Below are 24365 nucleotides of genomic sequence, written 5' to 3' on the forward strand. Positions count from 1 at the left end.
CCCTTTGGAATTACCTGGATTTCTGCATAAATTGGGCATCAAATTTGATCTGATCATCTAAGTCACAACAGACAGTGTGCTTAAACTAACACACAAATTATTGTATTTTTCTTGTCTATATTGAATACATTTAAACATTAACAGTGTAGGTTGGAAAACGTATGTGAACCCCTAGGCTAATGATTTGGGAACCATGCCTTGAACAAAATACATCTCAGAAGACCCAAGATTAAGAATTGTTGACTTGTATAGAGCTGGAAATGGTTACACAATTATCTCTAAAAGCCTTTTATCTCTAAAATCGGTCCACGGTAAGACATTGTTCAGCACTGTTGCTACTTTCCCTAGAAGTGGCCGTCCTGCAAAGATGATTGCAAGAGCACAGCGCAGAATGCTCAATGAGGTGAATACGAATCCTAAGGTGTCAGCTAAAGACTTACAGAAATCTCTGGAACATGATAACATCTCAGTTGACGAGTCTACGATATGTAAAACACTAAACAAGAATGGTGTTCATGGGAGGACACCACGGAAGAAGCCACTGCTGTCCAAAAAAAACATTGCTGCGTGTCTGAAGTTTGCAAAAGTGCACCTGGATGTTCCACAGCGCTATTGGACAAATATTCTGTGGACAGATGAAACTGAAGTTGAGTTGTTTGAAAGGAACACACAACACTATGTGTGGAGGAAAAAAAGGCACAGTACACCAACATCAAAACCTCATCCCAACTGTAAAGTATGGTGGAGGGAGCATCATGGCTTGGGGATGCCTCAGGGCCTGGACAGCTTGCTATCATCAACGGAAAAATGAATTCCTAAGTTTATAAAGACATTTTTCAGGAGAATGGTAGGCTATCTGTCCGCCAATTGAAGCTCAACAGAAGTTGGGTGACGCAACAGGACAACGACCCAAAACACAAAAGTAAATCAACAACAGAAGAAAATACGCCTTCTGGAGTGGCCCAGTCAGAGTCCTGACCTCATCTCGATTGAGATGCTGTGGCATGGCCTCGCAGTTCACACCAGACATCCCAAGAATATTGCTGAACTGAAACCGGTTTGAAGAGGAATGGTCCAAAAATCCTCCTGACCGTGGTGAAGGTCTGATCCGCAACTACAGAAAACGTTAGGTTGAGGTTATTGTTGCCAAAGGAGGGTCAACCAGTAAATAAATCCAAGGGTTCACATACTTTTCCCACCCTGCACTGTGATTGTTTACACGGTGTTCATTAAAGACATGAAAATGTATAATTGTTCGTGTTATTAGTTTTAAGCAGACTGTCTATTGTTGTGATCTAGATGAAGATCAGATCAAAATTGGTGACCAATTTATGCAGAAATCCAGGTAATTCAAAGGGTTCACATACTTTTTCTTGCCACTGTAGGGACAGACGCGCACACACACACACACATACGGTGGGGCAAAAAAGTATTTAGTCAGCCACCAATTGTGCAAGTTCTCCCACTTAAAGATGAGGCCTGTAATTTTCATCATAGGTACACTTCAACTATGACGGACAAAATTAGGGGAAAAAATCCAGAAAATCACATTGTAGGATTTTTAATGAATTTATTTGCAAATTATGGTGGAAAATAAGTATTTGGTCACCTACAAACAAGCAAGACTTCTGGCTCTCACAGACCTGTAACTTCTTCTTTAAGAGGCTCCTCTGTCCTCCACTCATTATCTGTATTAATGGCACATGTTTGAACTTGTTATCAGTATATAAGACACCTGTCCACAACCTCAAACAGTCACACTCCAAACTCCACTATGGCCAAGACCAAAGAGCTGTAAAATGACACCAGAAACAAAATTGTAGACCTGCACCAGGCTGGGAAGACTGAATCTGCAATAGGAAAGCAGCTTGGTTTGAAGAAATCAACTGTGGGAGCAATTATTAGGAAATGGAAGACATACAAGATCACTGATAATCTCCCTCGATCTGGGGCTCCACGCAAGATCTCACCCCGTTGGGTGAAAATGATCACAAGAACGGTGAGCAAAAATCCCAGAACCACACGGGGGGACCTAGTGAATGACCTGCAGAGAGCTGGGATCAAAGTAACAAAGCCTACCATCAGTAACACACTACCCGCCAGGGACTCAAATCCTGCAGTGCCAGACGTGTCCCCCTGCTTAAGCCAGTACATGTCCAGGCCCGTCTGAAGTCTGCTAGAGTGCATTTGGATGATCCAGAAGACGATTGGGAGAATGTTATATGGTCAGATGAAACCAAAATAGAACTTCTTGGTAAAAACTCAACTCGTTGTGTTTGGAGGACAAAGAATGCTGAATTGCATCCAAAGAACACAATACCTACTGTGAAGCATGGGGGTGGAAACCTCATGCTTTGGGGCTGTTTTTCTGCAAGGGGACCAGGACAACTGATCCGTGTAAAGGAAATAATGAATGGGGCCATGTATCGTGAGATTTTGAGTGAAAACCTCCTTCCATCAGCAAGGGCATTGAAGATGAAACGTGGCTGGGTCTTTCAGCATGACAATGATCCCAAACACACCGCCCGGGTAACGAAGGAGTGGCTTCGTAAGAAGCATTTCAAGGTCCTGGAGGGGCCTAGCCAGTCTCCAGATCTCAACCCCATAGAAAATCTTTGGAGGTAGTTGAAAGTCCGTGTTGCCCAGCAACAACCCCAAAACATCACTGCTCTAGAGGAGATCTGCATGGAGGAATGGGCCAAAATACCAGCAACAGTGTGTGAACCTTGTGAAGACTTACAGAAAACATTTGACCTCTGCCATTGCCAACAAAGGGTATATAACAAAGTATTGAGAAAGTTTTGTTATTGACCAAATACTTATTTTCCACCATAATTTGCAAATAAGTTCATAAAAAATCCTACAATGTGATTTTTCTGGATTTTTTTTCTTCTCATTTTGTCTGTCATAGTTGAAGTGTACTTATGATAAATTACAGGCCTCATATTTTTAAGTGGGAGAACTTGCACAATTGGTGGCTGACTAAATACTTCTTTGCCCCACTGTACACATTTTGTGTTGTAGAGTAGGGGCCTGAGGGCACAAACTTAATGTGTTGTGAATGTATTCTAATGTTTTTAGCTACCTTAATTTTTCTGGACCCCAGGAAGAGTATCTGCTGTCTTGGCAGCAGCTAATGGGGATCCTTAATAAATACAAATAAAGTTGTAGAAACATCTCAAGGATGATCAATGGAAACGGGATGCACCTGAGCTCAATGTCACGTCTCATATCAAAGGGTCTGAATAGTTATGTAAATAAGGTATTTGTTTTTTAAATTTTTTGATATATTTGCAAACATTTCTAAACCTATTTTTGTTGTTATGGTGTATTGTGTGTAGACTGAGGATTTTTATTTAATCCATTTTAGAATGAGGCTGTAACGTAACAAAATGTGGGATGAACATGTGGCGCAATCCTAGTAATCCAGTTTAGTGTTTTGTTTTCCTATAAATGGATTTTCAAATGGTTTAGAAGTGAATGACTTTGATGGAAGAGGCACTGCATATATCACAATTTTAATGAATCGGTGAATGAGTCTACTCAGGAAGCCAGTATAGTTCTAAATAGGCTTGTTATTTTTCTGTGGGTGAGGTGTTTACTGGTAAACCATTCCATCCATCCATCCATCAATGGATTGTCTGTCACATTTTCACAGCCGTATCCGTAGTGATCAATGCAACCAGGGATATAGTGCTGTAGTAAACCAACCATGGATGAATGTGATGGAGATTGATGTGCAATACAGCCTCTATGACAAATTGAATATCAGTAGAGCTTGCTATGCTTGTTAAAATGGCCTATGCTCTCCCGTTGTCACTTAGTATGCTCTGTTTGTGTTAATGCAAGCAAATGCATTCGAACTTGCACAAATTCGCACCCACACCCTGGAGCCCTGTCTGTTCCAGCTCACTGCCCCCAGATCACATTTTATTGTCTGGAAGAGGCAGGGAGAAAGCTCATTACCATGACACAGAGGGTTTTCTGCTTGTCTTTCATCGTGAAAGGTATGAAGATAAGCTTTTGAGGCGAGTGAACGCTCCTCTAACCTCTCCCCCACACATGCAGGGTGTCGGTCCTTGAGAATGGCGTAGCACTGAAACCCTTCCCCAGATAACTCTCAAGCAGTCCCAGTCAGAAAAGAGGACCGGTTGAGACAGCCACAGCTTGACTCCGGCTCTATCTAGGCCCAGTAGACTGGATCCATATGCTGCACAGACCGACAAACGTATACCCTCAGGCAGCCCAGTCCACGTTGCCCTGTGCTTAAGTTACTGTACTGCTGTTTCCTGACCATGGTCTCACAGCCATGAGTCACTCAGTGAACCTTTGTCTCAATTAGCTGGTGAAATGGATGATTGCATTCTATTTGGTCTTCCTTTGCTTTGCCGTCTTTTTAATTGTTAAATAGTGAATCATTTAAATTTCTGAAGACGTTGCGTTCCCCCTCTTTTAGTTTTTGTCAGCAAAATGTAATTCAGAAAATAACCCAGTTCATCCAGCATAAAGTATGGTAATTGTGCTGTCGAGGGCCCACAAAATATTTGTGATGTGCGGTCATGTAAATATTCAGAGGCACACAATACAAATGTGCTAGAATTTAGTGAAGTGAAAGTTCAGAAGCTGTGAAATTTCTGTTAGTCTTTGCAACAGTACGAACAGATTGTTGCCTTTTTTTCTTTTACTGGCCCAATGCTCTTAAGCGCTAGGCTACCTGCCACCTCCTTGCCCTCGCATTACTGCTCCAGCACATCCGGTTTTAAATGCTATGTTGGCATTTAACCAATTTCCCATTTGGGACTAATGAAGTACTTCAACTATTTGTAGTCCCCTTTGAAAATGTTTTTCTGTCTGTTAGTTCCTGACCGTGGTATCTGTTCCCAGGTATGAGAGTGTGATCGCCACGCTGTGTGAGAACCTGGACTCTCTGGATGAGCCGGAGGCGCGGGCGGCCATGATCTGGATCGTAGGAGAGTACGCGGAGAGGATTGACAACGCTGATGAGCTGCTGGAGAGCTTCCTGGAGGGCTTCCATGACGAGAGCACCCAGGTCTGACTCTCTCACATGGCTTTTGTCCCAAATGGAACCCTATTCCCTGTATGGGCCCTAGTCAAACGTAGAGCACTACATGGGGAATAGGGTGAAATTTGGGACACAGCCAAGATTTCATTTACCTCTCACTGTCTAAACTAGGATTCAATGTAACCATTCTGTGTACACTGGAAGAGATTGGTGGGGGGGGGGCTGCATTTAGTAGCCTATACGCAGAGAGAGTAGTCCTATACTTGACTGGCCACACTGTTCTTTCATATGATAACTGTTTTGGCTCTCGAGAGACAGCAGCAGGTCTGTGCAAATGCTGACTGGCTGTTTATGGAACGCTGAAAGGCACTGCTTGTGAAAGAGCATTGATTTGATTTACTTTAGGAATTCAACCTGTTTGTGATGAAGATAAAAAAATAAAACGGAATAATTCTGGAGAGACACTTAAATGGCTAGTTTTTGTTTCCTTAAAACGTCTGAGTCCAGATGATGATGTAAAAAACACTTTAATTGGAGCACTTCAGTAACAATTGAAGTATGGAGTGGTTGGTATTCATTTACATATTTTCCTCAGTGGCTTTGTGAATACAGAGTAGTCTTCAGTCCAGGGTAGTCTTTGTTAGGTGTGCAAATGTTTTGTCTGTAAGGCTTTTCTGTACTGTAAGGATGTAGCTGTGAGCTGAGTTGATGTGAATAGTACGAGTGAGTTTAACCTGGTGTCTTCTACTCTTGGTTCCCAGGTGCAGCTGCAGCTGCTGACAGCCATAGTGAAGCTGTTCCTCAAGAAACCCACTGAGACCCAGGAGCTGGTGCAGCAGGTGCTCAGCCTGGCCACACAGGTGAGTGCCCTGGGACACATACATACACAGTGAACAACCTGGATCTAATTAACAAGTCTCACAACAGCACTCCTTATGCCAGGGCCTTCAGGCCATGTCAGATGTCACTCCAACCGCCCAATAGAAGAACAGAAACCAGCATGTTATGATTGTCTTGTCTTAGAATTGCTCAAATTAAGTTTGAGAGGTGGGATGTGTATTGTCCAATCTTTCAACAACTAGGGTACCCCATTCCCAGAAAGCGTGGAACACCTCCAAGTGTTATCCTAAATCGACCAATAAGCCAAGCAACACAACAGGAAGAAGGGAAGGTCAAAAATAAGAGATTAAGAGTTTGATTGTATTCTACTCAAAGGCATTGGGAACAACCCAGTTTAAAAGTGGACTGTGATCTAAATACTTGTAGCCTTTCATTGGTCTAGTTACTGTGGGATGTGCTTGACTAAACATGACGAGGGCACATGAGTTATTATGTTTGGGTGTTATTAGTTTCTCTGTTTTGCAGAGTGTTTTATGAGTAGTTAATCTCCCTCCACAGACTCCTCAGACTGTCTAACTTTGGAGTTTAGTTTCAACACTGCCAGGAAGCTACCAGGACCAAAATATTTAATATTTTAATTTAATTTTTAATATCTAGTGTTATGCCCTTGTTCCTCATGTCTTACTTCTAAGACTTTCTTATGCTGTTCCCTAGGATTGTCTTATTGTTATTGACTGACTTACAGACTGGGTAAATTATTCTAGCTCTACCCCTCAGGGAACCGAACCTAAACTGACCCTTAGATTATTTTCTTAGTATCTGACTTGACATGAGTGAGAACAGACTGAGTAGCAGAGAGAAGAGTCTGAAGCAGCAGTTAGTATTTATTATGCACCACATCAGTCATCCTGTCCATCTGTTGTCTGCAGGACTCTGACAACCCGGACCTGCGAGACCGTGGCTACATCTACTGGCGCCTGCTCTCCACTGACCCCGTGGCTGCCAAGGAGGTGGTACTGGCTGAGAAGCCTCTGATCTCAGAGGAGACTGACCTGATTGAGCCCACCCTGCTGGAGGAGCTCATCTGCCACATCGGCACGCTGGCTTCCGTCTACCATAAACCCCCCAGCGCCTTCGTGGAGGGCAGCCGCGGTGTTATGCACAAGAGGCTCCCCGCCCGCACTGGGTCGTGAGTCTCATACACAAGGATCACTTAGGGCCCACTTGATGTGACCCAGAGCAGTCAGAAAGATCTCATATGAGGCTGTGTTCCAAGCAGACATCAAGTGCAGCCCACTGCACAGAGCAGATTAAGTTTATTGCCATTTAATTGCTATTTTCATTAGATTTAAGATGTGCCAGTGGTGTTCCCTAAAATTACTTTAGGATCCATTTTAAGCAGGTTTGGTTTATTGAATAGAGTTCCAGATAATTTAGCTTGACTTGGCCTATATGTATTTTGATACACTGCATTTATGAATTAAACAAGTTAAAAAACTTAGACCTCCCGGGTGGCGCAGTGGTTAAGGGCGCTGTACTGCAGCGCCAGCTGTGCCATCAGAGTCCCTGGGTTCGCGCCCAGGCTCTGTCGTAACCGGCCGCGACCGGGAGGTCCGTGCGGCGACGCACTCTTGGCCTAGCGTCGTCCGGGTTAGGGAGGGCTTGGTCGGTAGGGATGTCCTTGTCTCATCGCGCACCAGCGACTCCTGTGGCGGGCCGGGCGCAGTGCACGCTAGCCAAGGTTGCCAGGTGCACGGTGTATCCTCCGACACATTGGTGCGGCTGGCTTCCGGGTTGGTTGCGTGCTGTGTTAAGAAGCAGTACGGCTGGTTGGGTTGTGTATCGGAGGACGCATGACTTTCAACCTTCGTCTCTCCCGAGCCCGTACGGGAGTTGTGGCGATGAGACAAGATAGTAGCTACTACAACAATTGGATACCATGAAATTGAGGAGAAAAAGGGGTAAAAAAACTTCTTAAATGCCCCTTTTTATTGTGTGAATCTTAGATAGAACTAACTCCCTCTGTCCTTGTCTCCCCAGAGGAGAGAGTACGGAGAGCCCAGACGTGGGCACTGCTGCTGGGGGCTCTGCCCCTGAGTCTGCTCCCTCTATCATCCCCTCCCAGGGAGACCTTTTGGGGGACCTTCTCAACCTGGACATGGCACCCCCCACCACCAGTGGCCCCCCACCCCCCACCACTGGCATGCAGATGGGGGGCATGGACCTCCTGGGTGGAGGTCTGGACAGCCTGGTAGGTATTTCACAGTGTAGACCCCTATGCTGCTACTCCTGGTCAACCAGTGAACCCTTTCTGGGTCAAATGATCTCTGCAAACAGTCATTGTAGCCAGAGGTTACGGTTATTATACCCCCCGATCTCTTTTTTCCCCCAAATTCTTCTTTCTTTTTTTGACTGAGTGTTTTCCTCTGTTTATTTGATGCCACACCTGCAGATGGGGGATGAGTCTGAACCGGTAACTACATGGAGGGAGAGGGCATAGCTCTATAGTCACACATCACATTGTATCATCATTAGTTAGATGTAGTAGCTCACTTTTATTTCTGTGTCTACAAGTATATACTATACGTATCATACTGTGTGCTGTTTTCACCTCTTCAATATTCTTTCTCTATGCTTCATGCATCCTGATTGTTACATGTCAATGAATACATCTGACAACCCTACATTATCCTGCCATCAGCCCCACGTTCCCCCGCGGACGGACACTCCTCGCTCTCCGTCACCTCAGCCCCCGTCGCCAGTGTACACCCACACTGACTACACCTACACTGACTACAGTCACACTGACAGCCCTCCTGATCACAGCCCTACTGAGCACAGCCCCCCTGCAGAGGTTGGTTGAGGGGCATCAGTAGAGGCTGCTAAACAGTCTAGACTAGAGTCCCCCTCTGGTACCCTGTGCTTCACTGTGACCTGTGACCTCTCACCGTCTTTAGCAGCAGTGTCGCGGTCTATTTCCTCTTGTCTCAACATGTTTCTTTCAGGGCTCTTAAACTCTTGTAGGTCCTGTTCTTCTTGTTTGTTGTTCCAAAAGCCCTTACTTACTCTAGCTAGCTATATTTTTTTATAATTTGATTTTTACATGCTACTCTAGACTTTTGCTCTGCTCTCTTCATGAAATGTTTAGGAGTAATATGTATTTCAATACTGAATTCTCTGTGAAACCACCTAACGGACCACTGTGCTGGCAAACAGTTGGCGTTTAGTTTCAGAGGGATGTCAGAATGAACCTGAATACATGATGCTCGTTCTACGCTCTTCAATCTCCCTCCTTTCATCCACAGTTATAGAACACTGTTATATTGTCTCTGCTCTCAACCCCTCATCACCCCCCCCCCCCCCCTCCTTCAGTCTTCCTCTAGCATCTCCCTCTCAACCTGCTGGGAATAAGGTGTAACATTCTAGGTGTAAAGGTGTAAAATCTGAACCTCTCTCTCTCTCCCCTCAGCTTGGAGGAGATATTGGTGGGAGTCCTGCGGTAAGTCTACTTGCCTGGTTGTTTAAACGTATACATTTTGAAGGTTGATATTTCAGTGCAGTTTTTGGATGCTCATGTCTTACATGTTAAACATGATCTCTCATCCATAGATGGGGGCAGGTTTTGGGGCGGCTCCTGCTGTGATGCCAGCCTCGCTCAACGCCCCAGTGGGGGGTGGCCTAGGAGACCTGTTTGACCTGGGTGGGGTTGGCATGCCGACGGGAGCATATATTCCTCCCAAAATAGTAAGTCTCTCTCTGTACAGTATTAGTATGATAGTATGTTATTGCAGTGTCAGATTAGTATGCAGAATAGAATAAGTGTTTTTGTATTTATATGATGGCCTTGTCCTCTGCAACAAGCAGTTAGAAGGATATAGCTGCTATATGATACTGCTGCAGTGCTGTAGAGGCGTTCTGATGGCGTCCTGTGTCTTTAGGTGTGGCTCCCGGCCATGAAGGCTAAAGGTCTGGAGATTTCTGGGACCTTCGCTCGGCGTGCTGGAGTCATCCAGATGGAGCTGATCCTCACCAACAAGGCCATGAGCGTCATGACCGACTTTGCCATCCAGTTCAACAGGAACAGGTGAGAGGACCACACTGTGACTGATGTGAGCTCACATTCTGAATGACTGTCATTGAACCCATCCATCTCTTGTCTGAATGTGATTTCCTCTTGGGTGGTTTCTGGTTCTGACTTGGACTCATCTTTCTCTAGTTTTGGACTGGCCCCTGCCGGCCCTCTCCAGGTCCTCACCCCTCTTGGCCCAAACCAGACAATTGAAGTCAGCCTCCCCCTCAGCACTGTCGGGCCAGTCATGAAGATGGATCCTCTCAACAACCTGCAGGTAACCTTCCCACAACATTAGTTGTACAGGATGTTTCAGAAAACTAGACTGCGTGAAGAGTTAATTGTTTTAAATGTCAGCTTGACATATTGTTACCACATGTGATGTCAGCTTTGGCCTTGACATGCAGTTCCTTCAGAAAGTATTCACACCCCTTGACTTTTTCCACATTTTGTTGTTACAGCCTGAATTTAAATGGATTACATTGAGATTTTGTCACTGGCCTACATGCAATACCCCATAATGTCAAAGTGGAGTTATGTTTACAAATTAATTAAATGAAATGCTCATGTCTTGAGTCAATACAAATTCAATCATTTTGTTATGGCAAGCCACATTAGTTACATGGACTCACTCTGTGTGCAAAGTAGTGTTTAACATGATTTTTGAATGACTACCTCATCTCTGTACCCCACACATACATTTATCTGTAAGGTCCCTCAGTCGAGCAGTGAAATTCAACCACAAAGACCAGGGATGTTTTCGAATGTCTCCCAAAGAAGGCCATCTATTGATTAAATCTAAATCCTTTTGAGCATTGAAGTTATTAATAACACTTTAAATGGTGTATTAATACACTCAGTCCCTACAAGATACAGGTGTCCTTCCTAATTTAGTTGCTGTAGAGCAGGGGTGTCAAAGTCAAATGGACGGAGGGCCAAATAAAAAATTTAGCTACAAGCCGAGGGCCGGACTGTTCGAATGTTCATTGAAAAATTTTTAAATGACGCATATAGTCTAGTGAACCTAATTGAACCTACTGAAAACCTAACAAATATATTCCAATATGATCAGATAAATAAAGCAATATTTTCTTATGGCTCTGTCAGTAATCTTTAATTTTCAACAGACACAAAAGACAAATTTCCTTTATATAAAAATCCCCATAACATGAACATTAAATGAAAGAAACCGGTATTCAAGGCACCATCAGTAGCCTATATTTTCTATTTTAGCAAAAGTGGGCTAAATTTACTTCAAAGAAAAAAACAATAATAGCAATTTTCTATCATCCACTCAACTGAAATATTTTTAAAATATAATTGGATTGAAATACAATAAAATAAAGTGCAAAAATCTATTAATCAAAAACAACACTTTGTTTAAGGAGAAGTAACATGCAGTGAAAACAAATATTAAACTTTAACTTTTAAACTTGAACTGAGTAAAAACTCTAAATATGTGATTGCACAGTAATGTTCACTTGTTTGAGGTTGAGGGTGATACTTGGTGGTGTCCCATCTTTTCCACAAGTTCATCAATGTTCGGGGTAAGGCTCTGAGCTGAGGAAATCCTCAGAATTGAGTGGAGGTGTTCAGCAGTAAGTCGACTTCTGTGTGATGTTTTGTTCAGGTTCATCAAAGAAAAAAGTTGTTCACACAGGTATGTGCTGCCAAACATAGACAACGTTTGAGCAGCCTGGATGCGCAGCTGGGGCATTGTGTCGGGGAGGAAACGGGCAAACTCCGCAGCACCCACTGCCGCATATTTTGCCCTCAGTGCATCATTGCATTGGAGGTCAATCAACTCCATTTGGAGGTTTGGTGGTGAGCTTTCCACGTCAACAGCAAATGGGTTACCGAGCAGTTCCAACCTGCTTTTTTTTATCAGAGATGACATGATCCCGACCCTGCAGCTGCAAGTTCATTGCATTCAGATGACTCGTAATGTCACACAGAAAAGCCATTTCACACAGAAACATTTCATCTCGGAGTTGTGTTGTGTCTTTCCCTTTGCTGTCCAAGAACAGACAAATCTCCTCACGAAGCTCGAAACATCTTTGAAGCACCTTTCCCTGGCTTAGCCATCGCACCTCTGTGTGATAAGGCAAATCACCATGCTCCGTTTCTAACTCCGTCAGAAATGCCTTGAACTGGCGGTGATTCAAACCTTTGGCTCTGATAAAGTTAACTGTGCGCGTGATGATGCTCATTACATGCTCCATTTTCAAGGCTTTACCGCACAACGCTTCCTGGTGTATGATACAATGATAAGCTGTCAGCTCACCTGTCGCGTTTTCCTCTTGCATCTTTTCCCGTATCTTCGCCACCAGTCCGCTCCTGTGTCCACACATCGCAGGTGCTCCGTCGGTTGTCAAACCCACGAGTTTTTCCCAAGGCAGCTCCATCTCATTTACACATCTTGACACCTCTTCATACAAATCATGCCCCGTAGTTGTGCCATGCATAGGACGTAAAGCCAAAAACTCCTCTGTCACGCTTAGGCTGGAGTCCACTCCGCGGATGAAAATTGACAACTGGGCAATGTCAGAAATGTCGGTGCTCTCATCCACAGCCAAGGAATATGCAATGAAATCTTTTCCCTTTTTCACAAGCTGCTCTTTTAGATTGATGGACAACTGGTCTACTCTCTCGGCAATGGTGTTTCTGCTCAGACTCACATTTAAAAAGAGTTGCCTTTTTCTGGGCAAACTTCGTCACAAACTTTAATCATGCAGTTTTTGATGAAATCCCCCTCCGTAAATGGCCGGGCTGATTTAGCGATCTCTTCTGCCAAAATAAAACTGGCCTTGACAGCAGCCTGGCCTTGTGATTTGGCTTTTTTGAACAGAGCCTGTCGAGATTTGAGGCCTCGTTTTAATTCCTCTGCCTTTTGTAGCCTTTGTTCCATGTCCATATTCTTGTTTTTGTCCGCGTGTTTCGTTTCATAATGTCGTCTCAGATTATACTCTTTCAGTACCGCCACACTTTCTCCACACAGAAGACACACAGGTTTTCCAGCTACCTCCGTGAACATATACTCCGACTCCCACCTTGTTTGAAACCCCGGTTCTCAGTGTCCACCTTCCGTTTTGCCATTTTTGATGGGTATCTGAAAGTTAATTTTACTGTGATGCTGACGACTGCTGTGCCAATAAATATTGAAATGAAGCAGCCTACTGCTCGGTGCGTCACCGTTGCATTGTGGGAAATGTAGTATTGGTGCGTGTAAAAGATCTGCGGGCTGCCGGCTTGCTGCGGTCTGCGGGCCGGTTCTAATAATAAATCAAGATCATCCCAGGGGCCGTAAAAAACCTTCTCGCGGGCCGGATGTGGCCCGCGGGCCTTGACTCTGACATATGTGCTGTAGAGGAAGGAAACCGCTCAGGGATTTCACTGAGGCCAATGGTGACTTTTTAAAACAGTTATAGAGTTTAATGGCTGTGATAGGAGAACTTAGGGTGGATCAACAAAATTGTAGTTACTCCACAATACTAACCTAAATGACAGAGTGAAAAGAGAGCCTGTACATAATAAAAAATATTCTCAAAACATGCATCCGGTTTGCAATAATGCACTAAAGTAAAACAGCAAAAATGTGGCAAAGAAATTAACTTGGAGTACCACTCTTAATATCTTTAAGCATGGTGGTGGCTGCATCATGTTATGTGACTGCTTGTCATCGGCAACGACAGGAAGTATTTTTAGGATAAAACTAAATGTAATCGCGTTAAGCACAGGCAAAATCCTAGAAAACCTGGTTGTCTGCTTTCTAACAGACATTGGGAGATCAATTCACCTTTTAGCAGTACAATAACCAAAAACACAAGGCCAAATATACACTGGAGTTGCTTACCAAGACTACATTGAATGTTCTGGAGTAGCCTAGTTACTGTTTGAACTTAAATTGTCTTGAAAATCAATGGCAAGACTTGAAAATGGCTGTCTAGCAATGATCAACAACCAACTTGACAGAGCTTGAAGAATTTGAAAAAGTGTGCAAATATTATACAATCCAGGTGTGTACCGCTCTTAGAGACTTACCCAGAAACACTTACAGCTGCCAAAGCTCATTCGACTTATGTAAATTACATTTCTGTATTTAATTTTCAATAAATTAGCAAACATTTCTAAAAAAAGTTTTTTGCTGGTCATTATGGGGTGTTGTATAGATGGGTGAGAAATCTATTGAATCCATTTTGAATTCATGCTGCAACAAAAAAAGTTGAATAAGTCAAGGTGTATGAATACATTGAAGGATCTGTATGCCTTGTTAAACTATACAGTACAGCCCCCAGTTGATGTTATTCGCTTCACATTGTCTTAGCTAGGGCTGGGCAGTATACCGTATTGATGCAGGACCGGTTTGGGTTTTTACTTTACCTTCTATACCGGTATTTGAATGTTTAGGTTAAATGTGATACGCCATGTGTAATGTCAATTTGTATAGTTTGTTACTTGAGTCATCTCTCTCAGCTCTTTCTCCCGGTGCCACTTTCCACACAGACCTAGCCACGCCCCCTGTCACTCAAGGCGCGCATTTGATGTTACTCAACCACGAGACACTTGTGTTCAGTCTGCATGGTCAATGCAACAATACTGTTTTCACTTTGCTTCTTAATATAAATCCACTAGCGTTCAATAATGACACTATTAGTTTGTTTCTTACATCAGCAAACAGCTAATTTATTTTCTTGGCAAGTTGCCCTCAATCTCGTGACGCTAATTGTTAGCCGCTAATAAATGTACAGCCTGATAATACCAGTGACGGTGTAGACCTGAATCGGCATGTTGTTTCTGCAACAGTATCTTTTAAATCAAAGAGGAATATGCAAAGCAAGAATATGTTAGCTACATGAAGTAGCTAATAGAGAACATGCAATGTAGCCAAAGCGTATAGGGTCCCCTAGGAAACACGTAGCAACACTTTAGTTCCTACCCTGTCACAATAAATCCTCCCTGGCATTTTAATTCGTTGTCATCTCAAACAACGCTGTATTCAAAGTGCCCACTATTCTAACTATATATTAGAATAGTCATTCCATTTCCACGATTCCAACAGTTTTGCTCTAATTCGCCAGTCAAATCGCAATTGCAACGTTTGGTTAAATATAAGTCCTAGATTATTACATTCCTAAATAAAATACTGTACTTTTTACTCCATACATTTTCCCTAACACCCAAAAGTACTCATTACATTTTGAATGCTTAGCAGGAGAGGAAAATTGTGCAATTCACGCACTTGTCAAGAGAACATCCCTGGTCATCTACTGCCTCTGATCTGGAGGATTCTGATCTGGATGATTCACATGTTTTGTTTGTACATTATGTCTGACTGTTGGAGTGTGCCCCTGGCTATCTGTAAAAAAAATAAAATGCCGACATTTACTTAAGTATATTTAAAACCAAATACTTTAGACTTTAACTCTAGTAGTATTTTACTGGGTGACTTTTACTTGAGTAATTTTCTATTAATGTATCTTTTACTCAAGTATGACAATTGGGTACTTTTTCCACCACTGCAGTTGAGTGCAGGAAATGCAGAAATTATAAAAGCGCTGAAATGTATTTTGGTTGAGTTGAACAGTATAAAACAATCAGAATGGAGAAAGACATTCTAAGTGATTTCAAAGAGTGTGTTGCCACCCTAGGATCACTCACTACTCATAAAGCAAATGTAGAACTTTTTAGTCAACAACTAAAAATACTGTCAAACAGTCTCCTTTTAAAAAATATGGACATATCGCCCAGCCCTAGTCTTAGCTGTGTCATAGCTTCGCCTCAAACCATGTTCAAATAATGTCAAGTTATTTAAATTCCTGTGCTACAGAAACTAAGGATGAAATATGACCTAAGAAAGTCTCTGGAACTAGTTTTTAGTTCAGAACCATAACTGAGACGGGGCCTCTTTTGGATCAGAGCAGTCCTCCGACGACTTAGAAGGACGAGAGGCTGGAACGAGGGTGGAAGGATGCAACGTTGTGCACCTGGTGAGAGGAGATGAGAGTCCAGGAGAAATTAGCGAGAGGTGGGGGATAGTCATTAGAGATCACCCCACTGTGGTATTTGTCTACACCACGGCTCTGCTCTGTTTCCCTTGGCGTCAACACTGCTCCTCCCAGCCGACTGTATTCCTACAGGAGGAGGAAAAGCTGCGGCCTCTGTACTGTACCTGCTGACAGTTATTTAGCCAACAGTCACGTTCTCGTATCAGCTGATGGAAATGCTTTACTCATCACTGCTAAACGATTTGATCCATACAGGCCCAGGACTTGTATGATGTTACTGTAGGCTATAAAAACAAATAGTTTAGCAGCAGTGATAATAAAACAGTTTCCATTATTATCCAGTCAGTTGTGTGAAGGTCCGAGAGAGACGTAGGGCGACCGAGGTGATACAGAATAGCCCAACTGCAGTATAGACAGCCTGGCAGGCAGAGAGGCACTTTGTCCACACAGCACCAATACTCCCTTATGGATTATGCAAGAGTTTCTCCTGTCATGCCCTTCCTGCCACAGGCTCAACTCAACCTCATGGTCCTCATCACTCTTCTATAGAGCAGGCTGATCAATACGGTGACTGCTCCAGGCTCCACAAAGTTCTTAGAGAGTAGACTGTGGTTTAATCCCAACTGTTCCCTATATTGTGTGGGCCCTGGTCAAAAGTAGTGTACTATAAAGGGAATAGGGTGCCATTTGGGATGCAATCTATGTCAAGCTTCAATGAAGATGTAGTCAAATGGCCTTTTATGCATCATCTGGTCTATGGACAAATATTTTTTATTTTTTTATAGCATGCTTTCTTTATTCTCAAGTTGTCAGAGGAAGAACATAATGGATAAACGTTGAGGGAGGAATAAAATATGTTGCCTTAGCAAATGGGCCTCACATACAGAGAAAGGGATCGAGATCACATTGTGTAGTAGAATACAGAGTGCAGTGGATGCTATCGTGTGTGTTGTCTCCACAGGACAGTAACCTCTTGTTCAATAACCCCACACATGCCCTGCAGTGTCTGTCCTTTCAGACCACTTGAAAACAATGAGTCATGGATTGCCCTCTTCATCTCTCCGTCCTTTCCCTCCTCTCTCTCCCCCTCCCCTCTGTATGATCACTCTCACAGGTGGCTGTGAAGAACAACATTGACGTCTTCTACTTCAGCTGCCAATACCCCATCAGCATGCTGTTTGTGGAAGATGGAAAGATGGGTGAGTGTCTGAATAAACTACTTAGTGAATCTGTGCGTCACTGTTGATTGTAGAGTTTTGATATATTAGGATCCCCATTTGCTGACGCCAATGGCAACAGCTAGTCTTACTGGGGACCGACACAAATAAAAAAAATACATTACAGACAAAAGACTTTACAATTGACATGCATTTAAAAACATGAACATATTGTGTCACCTGTCTATAGCCTCAAACCAGGATAAGGTTGTCCTAGAAGTGTGCACACAAACACAGCAAGTATCTTGTCATGCATTTTGCTCTCAGATCACACAATCCTGACGTTGGGTCCAATTTTCCCTATTCTTTTCCCGCTCTGGTTGATTGGTTCTGGGGGAATGTGGGGGTGTCTGTCCCCCTGTGGAGACTGCAGATGGGGGAGCAGTAGGAACGCTGCTGGGAGCTAATGTTCCGGATCCTAAAAGCGCAGCAGGGACCGCACTGTTCAGCCCCGCAACAAATTGTTTACCTTTCATTTGTTTTCTCGTCCTCGGTCTCCCTCGTATTTTTCTTTCTTTCACCCTTTCTCTATTTTTCCCACCACCTGAACTCTTCTTTGTATCTCTCCCCAGAGCGTCAGGTGTTCCTGGCCACATGGAAAGACATTCCTAATGACAACGAGTCTCAGTTCCAGATCAAAGACTGTCATCTCAACTCAGGTGAGACAGACAAACACGGAGGGATAAAAGGAGAGAGGAGAGGAGGAGAATGTGTACCTCTACATGCTATATGTGTTAAGACAGCTTGACATGTAACCTGGGATGTGGGCTGTGGAAACAGAACCATGTCCGGTCAGAGCTCCAGTCTATCTATCTATTTAGTGCATTTCGAAAATATTAAGGCCCCTTGAATTTTTCCACATTTTGTTACAGCGTTTGTCTAAAATGTATTCAATTGTTTTTTTTCCCCCTCATCAATCTACACTCAATACCTCATAATGACAAGGTAAAAACGTGTTTTTAGAAATGTTGGCAAATTTGTTCAAAATGAAAAACAGAAATAACTTATCTACATGAGTATTCAGACCCTTTTGCTATGAGACTCAAAATTGAGCTCCGGTGCATCCTGTTTCCATTGATCATCCTTGATGTTTCTACAACTTGATTGGAGTCCACCTGTGGTAAATTCAATTGATTATACTTGATTTGAGAAGGCACACGCCTGTCTTTTTAAGATCTCACAGTTGACAGTGCATGTCAGTGCAAAAACCAAGCCATGAGATCAAAGGAATTGTCCGTAGAGCTCCGAGACAGGATTGTGTCGTGGCACAGATCTGGAGAAGAGTACCAAAAAATGTCTGCAGTATTGAAGGTCCCCAAGAACACCCTGGCATCCATCATTCTTAAATGGAAGCAGTTTGAAACCATCAAGACTCTTTCTAGAGCTGGCCTTCCGGTCAACCGGAGCAAGGGTCTTGGTCAGGGAGGTGACAAAGAACCTGATGGTCACTCCGACAGAGCTCCGGAGTTCCTCTGTGGAGATGGGAGAACCTTCCAGAAGGACAACCATCTCTGCAGTATTCATCCTGCAAAAAGGCACCTAAGGACACTTGGGTCATGAGAAACAAGATTATTTGGTCTGAAGAAACCAAGATTGAACTCTTTGGCCTGAATGCCAAGCGTCACATCTGAAAGAAACCTGGCACCATCCCTACGGTGAAGCATGGTGGTGGCAGCAGCATCATGCTTTGGGTATATTTTTCAGCAGCAGGAACATGGGAGACTTTTCAGGATCAACGGAAATATGAAGGGAGCGAAGTACAGAGAGAGCCTTGATGAAAATCTGCTCCAGAGTGCTCAGGTCCTCAGACTGGGCGAAGATTCACCTTCCAACAGGACAACGACCCTAAGCACACAGCCAAGCCATGTCTCTGAATGTCCTTGAGTGACCCAGCCAGAGCCCGCACTTGAACCTGATCGAACATCTTTGGAGAGACCTGAAAATAGCTGTGCAGCAACGCTCCCCATCCAACCTGACAAAACTTAAGATCCGCAGAGAAGAATGGGACAAACTCCCCAAATACAGGTGTGTCAAGCTTGTAGCGTCATACCCAAGAAGACCTTAGGTTAATCGCTGCCAAAGGTGCTTCAACAAAGTATTGAGTAAAGAGTCTGAATACTTATGTAAATGTAATATTTCAGTTTTTTTATTTGTAATAAATTTGCTACAATTTCTACACACCTGTTTTTTGCTTTGTCATTATGTGTGTGTGTGTGTAGATTGAGGGGGGGGAAAACAATTCAATCCATTTTAGAATAAGGCTGTAACGTAACAAAAAGTAGAAAAGGTCTAGAGTTCTGAATACTTCCTCAATGCACTTTGTTTGTTAGGTAACCTGCTGACCTTATTTACATGTGATAATTTGATTTTAAACAAGCATGAAAACAGTTGGGTCTGAGCAAAATGACTAATGCCAGCTTATAGTATATTTTCCTGAATAGATTTAATTTCCTGTAGAGTGAAAATTGATGGTTTAGACCTTCCTGTAGTGTGACAGAGAAGGGCAAGTTAATTAAGGAGTATATCTTTGCTATGCAAGGTAGTTTAAACAGAGTGACTGTAATTGAAAATTAAGAGTTTAGCTTTTGAATGAAAAGCAAGAGCTTAGTTAGACTATGGCATAGCTTTATCAGTGCTCAGCAGAGGAATAAAGCTACAGACATGAAAAGAGACTTGTGTTTCAGAGCTCAATTTCTCTGAATTCTTTCTATGCCTGTTATACACTATATATACAAAAGTATGTGGACACCCCTTGAAATGAGTGGATTTGGCCGTTTCAGCCACACCCGTTGCTGACAGGTGTATAAAATCGAGCACACAGCCATGCAATCTCCATAGACAAACATTGGCAGTAGAATGGCCTTACTGAAGAGCTCCGGGATGCCACCTTTCCATCAAGTCAGTTTTTCGTGGTTCGGGCTAAGCCCCTTAGTTCCAGTGAGGGGAGATCTTAACGCTACAGCATAAAATGACATACTAGACTATTCTGTGCTTCGACTGCGAGCCAGACCTAATTACTCAACATCAGTGCCCGACCTCACTAATGCTCTTGTTGGCTGAATTTTCCAACATCTAGTGATGAAACAATGGCATATTGTACATGATGCTAATATGATGTACAATATTCCATTGTTTCTATATGGTAACAATAGCATAATTAATATGCTATACACTATTTTTTTTTTTTTTTGCACCAATTAATTTTAATTGAATCATTATGACACACCCCTCACTACTGCCATTGGTTACACTAATTGCACTGTGTGCATACATAACCTGGTTCAAGTATTCATGACATTACCCTGAGGAAGGCACAGTGATGCCAAAACGTTGGTAAATACACATTAAATTGCTGGGAGACTGCACATGGAGTGTGCAACTTTCTTTATTTTGATAGGCTTGTGTTACAGGTTGTCTACTATAAACTAACAACACCCAGGGGCTACTAATCAATGTTTTATTTAGTGAACATGTGGCAATGAACCAGTGTTTTGACTGGGAGAAAATTATTTAAAAAAATGTTTCTTTTTTTCAATCATTTTCTCCCAGGCACACACTGGTTCATATATACACTACCGGTCAAAAGTTTTAGAACACCTACATGTTAAAAGGTTTTTCTTTATTTTTACTATTTTCTACATTATAGAATAATAATGATGCCATCTAAACTATGAAATAACTCGCATGGAATCATGTAGTAACCAGAAAGGTGTTACTATTGTATTTCAGTTTCTTCAAGTAGCCACCCTTTGCCTTGATTACAACTTTGCACACTCTTTCATTCTCTCAACCAGCTTCGAGGTAGTCACCTGGGATGCATTTCAATTAACATGTGTGCCTTGTTAAAAGTTAATTTGTGGTATTTCTTCATGTGTTTGAGCCAATCAGTTGTGTTGTGACAAGGTAGGGGGGTATACAGGGGAGAGCCCTATTTAGTAAAAGACCAAGTCCATATTATGCCAAGAAAAGCTCAAATAAGCAAAGAGAAATGACAGTCCATCATTACTTTAAGACATGAAGATCAGTCAATCCGGAAAATGTAAAGGACTTTGAAAGTTTCTTCGAATGCAGTCGCAAAAACCATCAAGCGCTATGATGAAACTGGCTCTCATGAGGACCGCCACAGGAAAGGAAGACCCAGAGTTACCTCTGCTGCAGAGGATAAGTTCATTAGAGTTACCAGCCTCAGAAATTGCAGCCCAAATAAATGCTTCAGAGTTCAAGTAACAGACACATCTCAACATCAACTGTTCTGAGGAGACTGTGTGCGTCAGGCCTTCATGGTTGAATTGCTGCAAAGAAACCACTACTAAAAAGGACACCAATAATAAGAAGACTTGCTTGGGCCAAGAAACACGAGAAATGGACATTAGACCGGTGGAAATTTGAATTTTGGTCGAGTCCAAATTTGAGATTTTTGGTTCCAACTGCCGTGTCTTTGTGAGATGCGGTGTGGGTGAACGGATTATCTCTGCATGTGTGTTTCTCACAGTAAAGCATGGAGGTGTGATGGTGTCGGTGTTTTGCTGGTGACGCTGTCTGGGATTTATTTAGAATTCTAGACACGCTTAACCAGCATGGTTACCACAGCAATCTGCAGCAATACGGCATCCCATCTGGTTTGTGTTTTGTCCCACTATCATTTGTTTTTCAACAGGACAATGACCCAAAACACACCTCCAGGCTGTGTAAGGGCTATTTGACAAAGGAGCGTGATGGAGTGCTGCGTCAGATGACCTGGCGCCACAATCCCTGACCTCAAACCAATTGAGATGGTTTGGGATGAGTTGGACCACAGAGTGAATGAAAAGCAGCCAACAAGGGCTCTTGGAAAAGCAAGAGCTGTTGGAAAGACTGTTGGAAAAGCATTCCAGGTGTAGCTGGTTGAGAGAATGCCAAGAGAATGCAAGGCTGTCAAGGCAAAGTGGCTTTTTTAAAGATTCTCAAATATAAATAAGTGTTTAACACTTTTGGTTACTACATGTGATATGTCCATAGTTTTGATGTCTTCATTATTATTCTACACCATAGAAAATAGTGAAAATAAAGAAACCCTCACAATGTTGATAATTGCAAACCGCTCTTCCACACTGTTGGAAGTACTGCCAAATTCTCTAAAATGATTTTACAGGTGGCTCATGGTAGAGAAATTATCTGGCCACCGCTCTGGTGGACATTCCTGCAGTCAGCATGAGAATTGCACACTCCCTCAACTTGAGACATCTGTGGCATTGTGCTGTGTGACAACTGCCCCCAGAAGAAGGTTCACCTGTTTAATGATCATGCTGTTTAATCAGCTTCTTGATGTGCCAGATCTGTCAGGTGGATGGATTATCTTGGCAAAGGAGAAATGCTCACTAACAGAGATGTAATTTGTGCACAACATTTGAGAGAAATAAGCATTTTCCTCATCAATCTACACCCAATACCCCTTAATGACAAAGCAAAAACAGGTTTTTATAAATTGTACAAATGTTTTAAAAATGTTGCAATTAAATTTGACAAGTATTCAGACCCTTTACTCATTACTTTGAAGCACCTTTTGCAGCGATTTTAGCATAGTCTTCATGGGTAGGACTCTACAAGCTTGGCACACCTGTATTTGGGGGGTTTCTCACATTCTTCTCTGCAGATCCTCTGAAGCTCTTTCAGTTTGGATGGGGAGCGTTGCTGCACAGCTATTTTCAGGTCTCTCCAGAGACGTTCGATCAGGTTCAAGTCCGGGCACTGGCTCGGCCACTCAAGGACATTCAGACTTGTCCCGAAGCCACTCCTGCGTTGTCTTGGCTGTGTGCTTAGGGTCATTGTCCTGTTGGAAGGTGAACATTCACCCCAGTCTGTGGTCCTGAGCACTCTGGAGCAGGTTTCATCAAGGATCTCTCTGTACTTTGCTCCATTAATCTTTTCCTCGATCCTGACTCGTCTTCCAGTCACTGTAAAACATCCCCAAAGCATGATGCTGACACCACTGTGCTTCACCGTAGGGATGGTGCCAGGTTTCCTCCAGGCGTGACGGTTGGCATTCAGGCCAAAGAGTTCAATCTTGGTTTCATCAGACCAGAGAATCTTGTTTCTCATGGTCTGAGTCTTTAGGTGCCTTTTGGCAAACTCCAAACAGGCTGTCGTACCTTTTACTGAGGCGTGGCTTGGTTTTTGCTCTGACATGCACAGTCAACTGTTGGACCTTTTTTGATGATTAGGTGTGTGCCTTTACAAACTATTGCTTCTCTTTTGACCAAATGATTACTCGGCTACACAGCTGATGCCAACTGGACTTTTCAATAACACGGTACCTCATTTTGTTTACCTATCGGCCCATGCCTTAAACTACGGTCCTCTAACTGACCCGCTCTGCCCATTCATCCACATTTACTCGTTGTTGTCTTAGCTCTCCTGATCAACACCTCTGATTGCTTTATGCCTCTCTCTGTCAATATGCCTTGTCTACTGCTGTCTTGGCTAGTTCTTAATGTTGTATTTCACTGTAGAGCCCTCAGTCTAGCTCAAAATGCCTTAGATGCCTTGTCCCACCCCACACACATGCGGAAACCTCACCTGGCTTACGTGTCTCATCGTCACTCAACGCCTAGGTTTACCTCCAATGTACTGACAGTTCCACTCCTATTCCCCAGGCGCTATCATTTGTTGACTTCTGTAACCGTAAAAGCCTTGGTTTCATGCATGTTACCATCAAAAGCCTCCTCCCTATGTTTGTTTTATTCACTGCTTTAGCACACCGCCAACCCTGATGTCCTAGCCGTGTCTGAATCCTGGCTTAGGAAGGCCACCAAAAATTCTGAAGTTTCCATCCCTAACTACAACATTTTCCTCCAAGTTAAAACTGCCAAAGGGGGTGGTTAGCCTGTAGAGTTCTGTCATGCTATCCAGGTCTGTGCCCAAAAAGTTTGAGCTTCTACTTTTAAAAATACACTTTTCCAGAAACAAGTCTCACGGCTGCCACTTGTTATAGACCCCCTCTCGCCGTGCCCTGGACACCATATGTTGAGAGTTTGTACTGTTAGGTGACATAAACTGGAACATGCTTAACACCCCGGCGGTCCATCCTACAATCTAAACGAGATGCCCTCAATCTCACACAAATTATCACGGAACCTACCAACCCTAAATATGTAACCGTGGGCACCCTCTTAGATATCATCCTGACCAACCTGCCCTATAAATACACCTCTGCTGTCTTCAACCAGGATCTC

At 43.1% G+C, this 24365-nt stretch overlaps 1 protein-coding gene across 3 annotated transcripts in view; it reads left to right on the forward strand.

Annotated features, from left to right (window-relative positions):
- Positions 1-24365, forward strand: part of LOC135514038 (AP-1 complex subunit beta-1-like) — a 43607-nt gene that overhangs the window by 10459 nt on the left and 8783 nt on the right. For all 3 annotated transcript variants that reach the window (XM_064937182.1, XM_064937184.1, XM_064937181.1), the window contains exons 11-20: positions 4885-5050; positions 5785-5883; positions 6793-7052; positions 7904-8114; positions 9333-9362; positions 9473-9607; positions 9802-9947; positions 10080-10209; positions 17052-17136; positions 17727-17813. In XM_064937182.1, coding sequence (XP_064793254.1) covers positions 4885-5050; positions 5785-5883; positions 6793-7052; positions 7904-8114; positions 9333-9362; positions 9473-9607; positions 9802-9947; positions 10080-10209; positions 17052-17136; positions 17727-17813 — 1349 coding nt within the window. The remainder of the gene's footprint in view (positions 1-4884; positions 5051-5784; positions 5884-6792; positions 7053-7903; positions 8115-9332; positions 9363-9472; positions 9608-9801; positions 9948-10079; positions 10210-17051; positions 17137-17726; positions 17814-24365) is intronic.

Source organism: Oncorhynchus masou, chromosome 25 (assembly GCF_036934945.1).
Source record: "Oncorhynchus masou masou isolate Uvic2021 chromosome 25, UVic_Omas_1.1, whole genome shotgun sequence".
Classification (NCBI taxonomy): Eukaryota; Metazoa; Chordata; class Actinopteri; order Salmoniformes; family Salmonidae; genus Oncorhynchus; species Oncorhynchus masou.